This window comes from Ambystoma mexicanum, chromosome 3p (assembly GCF_040938575.1).
Source record: "Ambystoma mexicanum isolate Mex_15411 chromosome 3p, UKY_AmexF1_1, whole genome shotgun sequence".
NCBI classification, from domain to species: Eukaryota; Metazoa; Chordata; class Amphibia; order Caudata; family Ambystomatidae; genus Ambystoma; species Ambystoma mexicanum.
In genome coordinates, this window is record NC_090925.1 from 801,252,066 (window position 1) to 801,258,448 (window position 6,383).

General features: G+C 46.3%; 1 protein-coding gene across 1 annotated transcript; it reads left to right on the top strand.

Moving 5' to 3' along the window:
- The first annotated feature begins 952 nt into the window (after positions 1 to 952).
- LOC138579978 (serine/threonine-protein kinase SBK1-like) lies at positions 953 to 6,130 on the top strand. Its single transcript, XM_069650205.1, has 4 exons — positions 953 to 974; positions 4,093 to 4,236; positions 4,481 to 4,683; positions 5,270 to 6,130. Exons 1-4 carry the CDS (start codon positions 953 to 955, stop codon positions 6,128 to 6,130), a joined length of 1,230 nt encoding a protein of 409 aa, XP_069506306.1.
- The last annotated feature ends 253 nt before the right edge of the window (positions 6,131 to 6,383 follow it).

The window sequence follows — 6,383 nt, forward strand, 5'->3', positions numbered from 1 at the left end:
GACGCAGAATGTACTGCGCGGCACGTCTTTGATAGGCTCCTCCCACCCGCGGGTGGGGGCTGCTCTGAGAGCGTCGCTCTTCGCGCTCCTCACGCGGTAGCTCCGCCCACCCGCGGGTGGGGCTACCTCTGTGAGAGCCGTCTGGCGGCTTCGTATGATTCGCGAGCGCCGGCTTCCCCTACCCGAGGGCGGGGGCCGGCTCGCGAGTGTCCCGCGGCCTCAGCCGCGTAGTTCGCGAGGCCTGACTGAGCCCCTGCGGTGCCGGGTATGCGACACGGGACCGTCCGCCTCGCGAACCGGCTTGTCTAAGGTGAATCCCTGAATCGGCTGCCCGCGTACGCGAGCTCCCTTCGAAGCAAACTCGCCTAAACGTGCTATCAACAAACTACTATTTTATACCAAAACATTTTTTTTTTTTTTTTTTTTTTTCATAAACTACTATCTCCTACACACTGTCTCAACTTATTTGTATAATCACCCACTCTCACACAGACATTTTACCCCAGTCGTACAGAGAGTGGAGAAAAGGTACTTATCTGCTTGAAGAGCAGTAAAAGAAGAGGAGGAGCCTAAGTACAGGAAGGAGATCAGGACTGGTGGAATGAGCACGGACTACAGAGACTCATGGGGGTTGTAGTTAAAAAAAAAAAAAAAAAAAATGGAAAAGTTTGTTGGGTATTTTCCATGGTTTTATATATATGTTGTTGAACTGCTGAGGAGTAGTAATAAAAGAAGATGAAGCATAATGCTCGCCTCCTGTCTTGTCATAGAATGATGTTTGCCCATGCAGGTAAAAGCAGGTTCTCCCTTTCAAATGTTCAATATAATTCAAGCGCAGCGTTCTATTTAGCCGGGCCACGTCGGTATTTAGTGTTCGTACGAATATTCATAATGTGCGCTTCAAATTGTAGAATTGTAAGGTTTAATGATAATTTTTAATTAGATGAGATTAATGGATTTGAAACAACGTCAAAGTAAAAGGTGCATTTACTGACAAATTTTCCTTCTACGGCACCCGGTATTCCTGTGTCCCCTGGCCCCAACTTCATTACTATGATAATCCCTCCCAATGGGTGTGACCCAGAATGCACCTGGGCCCGCCCCCATCCCTATCAGGACAGTAAACCCCTCACTGTCTGCGTGGATGCGCTGTAGACTGGACCCCTCTCTCTTCTGCTGGAAGTTTGCATAGAGGAGTGTTGGCTGGATTGGACCGTAGAGATCTCCCTCCTAGTTAAATAGTAGAGCCCCTGGCCCTGCGTTTGGTGTTTCTTAATTGCTCAAGTTCCCGGTGCTCGCCACCCCGCCCTCTCCAGGTAAATAGTTGTAAGCACATATATGTTCTTTAGTGACATGTCTACGTGACTTGTATTTTTAAGACCCGAGCGTCGACGTGGCTCAGAGTTCCTGCTATGTAGCAGGGAGGCGTGAAAGGGAACAGGCTGAGCAGCCCAGAATTAGACTGGACATGACAAGGCCTCTTTTCTACTCGTAGGTATAGAAGGACATGTTTGGGCGTTTTTACATTTTGCAAAAGCAACCTGCGCCTTAAAAATCCGAGGTACTTACAACCAATACATGGAAGGCAAGGGGCGTCTTAGGGGCTTTGCATTTCTACGGTCCCAAAAGACGCAGGCCGGAGTCTAGCCGTTAGTTGACCTTCCCCCACTCATTTCCCCAGTTTTTGCTTACGACGGGCTACGTTTTTTTAAAACGTTAGAACGGGAACAACGCTTTACAATAGCAAAATCAAGAAGATCATTGTTTTGTAAACTGTATGGGTGCACATTTCTGTGTGATTTAGAGGGGTATGCTTAAAACTCATGTTTTTGTAAACATTCGGCTAGTTAGAATTACAACCAAAATGGAATATCCTTTTATAAACGGAATTCTCCTCATATAATTTATTAGCGTCGGAGTACAGATTTCCGTTTCGTTTATCAGGCTCGAACAGTGAGGAAGACACGCAGTAAAGGAGCATAGCTCAGGGGGAACGAACAAGACGACTTATGCAACACAGGTTCGATCCCCAGTCCGCGCTTAGAAACCTCTGGGAAAAATAAACTATTACAAGGGGAAACGGATGTGACGTAATTCGCACGCAGAAGCTATCTTCTAATCTTAGTACGGCACATTGTACAAACCAATAAGACCTATTAACTGTGAAGCACGAAAACGACCTAGTAATTTCCCCCCTCAAATGCTGTGCACACGGCTCCATACGTCTGATTTGCACCCCAACAACCCCCCCCCCACCCCCTCAGCCTTTTTGGTAACATTAGTGGCAGATGGAGTTTTAAACATACACATAATATATAATAAAACTGCAGGTCCATGACAGATCCAGATAACTCATCTATAACAGCTCTGTGGGGCAAAATAGATGCACACCGCCTAATTTGCATATGCTTCGCACTACATACATCGCCATAGAAATATGTTGAGCAATAAGAGTATGGCTTTAGTTTTATTCTCCTCATCCTGCATGCAAAGTCACAATAGCATCATGCAGATTCATGCGAGCCAAACAAATCCCCCTTGGGTTTTAAAGCCATAGTCATTATTTCCTAAAGCATGCAGTATTTTGCACTCTTCTAATTTCCGACCACCCCCATTCCACATTTCTTAAGGGACAACAGTCCCTGCTAATAGCCCCCCTCCCTCCCACCAGTGCCTAATGGCTCACATTGTAATGCTCTGTTGACCCAGAGCAACATGCTAACATCTCATGAGAGCCTCTCTGCTGCGGAGCAGGACATTTCGGCGCCGCCAGTTCGGCACAGGGTGATTTGGCACAGATGTTTCGCCGCAGGTGTCGGTTTGGTGCGCCCTGTTCGGCACCGAATTTCAATGAGGTCACAGGCCTCACCCTCCCTCACACCTTATTTAGTCCCACGCTCTGAATGTTATGCTTGATTCCTAGTTCCGTGCACTGGATTACATGTCCCAGAATGCACTTGAACACAGATTCAAGGGGGGACGGAATGCTGAAAATTCAGTGCTCCAGTGAGCAAGAGGAGCGAAAGGAAAAAACAAAGAACAAGCAGGGTCAAATTCCCAAAGAGGGTGTCTCCGTGAAAAAAAGTCCCAACTTAGGTCAGTTGCAGCCAAAACAGAATACAGTTTTGTTGGCTAACAGTTGAATTACCCTCCCAGCGACTTCAATGGGCAGTGATTTCATGTCAGCCTCTGAACATATCCCCCATATGGAGAAACTAAAAAGGCATCAGACCCCACCTCTGGTACCACAGAGCACGGGTGTGACAAAATACAGTTCAATGAACTTTACATTTCATGTAGGTTCCACATGGGCAGCTAAACAGAATTGTCCATCTAACAACCAGGGACTTTATATTGATAACAAACAAGGCTTGTACTGCCGCGCCGAAACATGCCGGTGCCAAAACATCCCTGCGCTGGACCGGTCATGCCTAATAGGCCGCGCCAATTCGGCTCACACTGGACTGGCTGCACTGAAACGGGTTGTGCTGTCTCTGCTGTCATGAGCCCTCCAGGATATTTTCCTGGCAAAGGGACACCTCCCCCATTGGGCACCCTCCTTGACAAGGAAGGTGCCGAACAGGAGAGGTTTCCCGCTACCAAATGTCCGGGTCTGGCTTTTGAAAGAGCCAATGGGGGGACAAGCTGCTCCCCCCGTTGGATACGCCACTGCCTGTTAATTTTACACTCGAATCAGGCCACTTAAATTCTACATATACACATACACCCATTCAAACAATAACATGATTTTCGAAATTCAGTTACCTTTTAGCAGCTTGTGGGCATCCAGGCATATGTGTACATAAAGCAAATGTGCATTAACAGGGTAGAGAATCGTCTAGTACCAAATGAGGGTCGGCATTGATTGGCTCATTGCGATCATGGCATGTCCACTGGAGTGATGCAATTGATCAGTGGGTTTCTGGATTTACAAAATATCCATTGGGGTTCTCATGGGTTTGGAAAGGTTATATCTATGGAGTATTTGAATGTTTGTTGCCCAAGTGACTGCATATTTGCTAACCAATAGCTTCTTTTTCCACAGGATTTTCGTGTGATAGGGGAAAAACATCATGGATTCTCAAATAACAGAGACAGAAATTGTCCTGCAGAATCAGGTGTTCCAAATGTCAAAGGACCTGGTGGAGGTGGTCCTGGAAGAGCACTATGAGGTTCTGCAGGAGCTTGGCGCTGGGGCCTATAGCTCTGTGCTGAGGGCACAAAACAGGGCAACTGGTAAGGAACCAAAGCATCTAAGTGCAAAGCATGCAGTGAGGGATACATATATCATTCACCCTTCACAAACCTTTGTGTGTACCAGCGCAATGGGATTAAAAAAAACATTGCATGAATACACACTCTTTTAGCCCTGCTGTATGAGTTAATTTTTATTTGCCTTACACTGGTTGTGATTAGCTGTTGTGTACAATGTAGACTTTTCTCAGTACACCATTAACTCGTGCATGCCCTTCCTTTGCAGACCAGACCATGGCCCTGAAGCTCCTCAAGAAAAGCTGTACATCGTTGAGTGGCTTTCTGGTGGAGTACTGCACAGCCTTCCTCCTCTCCTCGCACCCGTCTATCATCGGCTGCTATGGAATTGCTTTTCAGACACCAGAGCACTATGTTTTCGCCCAAGAGCTGTCACCTGTTGGTGATCTCTTCTCCCTGATTGTGGATCAGGTAGGCACATTCTACCATTCCCCAATATGCATCAAATGGATCCTTTCCTAGTAATGTGCCACCATCTCTCTTTGTAACTAATGGAGGTCATGATTTTGTTAGTGCTCTGCTCAAGGTGTCACTAGGCCGTTTCTGGGGTTCTGACCATAATTAGTAACCAGATAGACGTTATGCTTTGTTTCACATACGGAAAAATTGCAATCCAATTTTTCTGGGTCATGTATTTAAGTGTTTTCAAATCATTATTTTAATATTGCGTGCATCTCAGCTTTTTTTCCTATCCTGACAAATGGCTGCATTCAAATGGTTGCATGGTTAGGAAATTGAAAAATTGTAGCATTTCCTTTAAAAGGGTTATATTATAGAGAGTTTATTGGATAGTTCAATTCAGGCAACAATCTCTAAAGATTTTGTGAGTGGATTTTCCGAATAATCCAGACCATGTTTCTAGTGAGCTTCTGGGAATTTTCCTTTGCATGAGCTTATTATTGAGCAGTGCAGGTGGAGCACCGTGCGCATTAATTGAGCTGGAGATCATTGCTAAATGCTATGGGAATCCTAAGATGTTCTGTTTACTGCTTTTCAGGTTGGAATTCCGGAGGAGAAAGTGAAGCGATGTGCTGTTCAGATATCCAGTGCCTTGGATTTCATGCACAAGAAAGGATTTGTGCACCGTGACATTAAACCAGAGAATGTGCTCCTGATGGATAGGGAATGTCACCGCATCAAAGTGACTGACTTTGGGTTCACTCGCCTGAAGGGGACTGCCATCTCCCCAAGGTCTGGAACCACCTCGTACATGTCTCCTGAGCTTTACCAGCCCGGTACAGACTTTCTGGAAGCAGAACCTAGTCTGGATGTTTGGGCTTTTGGTGTGCTTCTGTTCTGTGTGTTGACTGGCAACTTGCCTTGGGAGATGGCAGCACGTGCAGACATAAACTATAGTGCATTTGTTAACTGGGTGACCACAAGCATTGGTGAGGTTCCTTTCTGCTGGAAGGGGTTCACTATAGAGGCCCTCAAAATGTTTAGCAAGCTCTTGGCTCACCATCCCACGCAGAGGAGTCGTGCTGCTGAAATCTTGCATTTCATAGATCCTCCTTGGACAGTCGATCTGTTGGCCGATGGTATAGAGGAGATCAACAGAACAGAGGAAGAATACAGCACTGAGCCATCCGCTAGTGACTCCATGTCATCTTGCATTGATGGAAGCCCCAGCAGCAAATCTCCCACAAGCTGCTCTCACTTTGAAAGCGTAAGCAGCAAGAGCATCAGCTTGAGCTTCCTGATGTCATCTAGTGGCAGGTCTTATTCTTCCTCAGAAGAAGCATCTGTGGATGGTTTTGAGATGATGACACCAGTCCTGTGGGATGTGAACACCACCGGCCAAAACTTCATTACAGATGGGTCATCCCTGTACATTGGAGCAGAAGCAGAAGTCTCCTGATGTGATGTTCAACTTCATCCTGAATAAGACCAAAAAGAGGGCGCATCTAACGAGCAAAGGTAGCTGGAGTGGCTCCTTTACCCGTCCAGCATTATCTGTGTGCCGAGAACAGGTGACGCGGACGGGATACTGAACTAAGGTAATGTACTCTCCTCGTTGGTGATGCAGCATGTTACTTTGTTCGCCTAAGCAACCAAATCTCGCGTATAATACCACACGTTATAGCTACACACCTCACTTTTGATCACAGTCA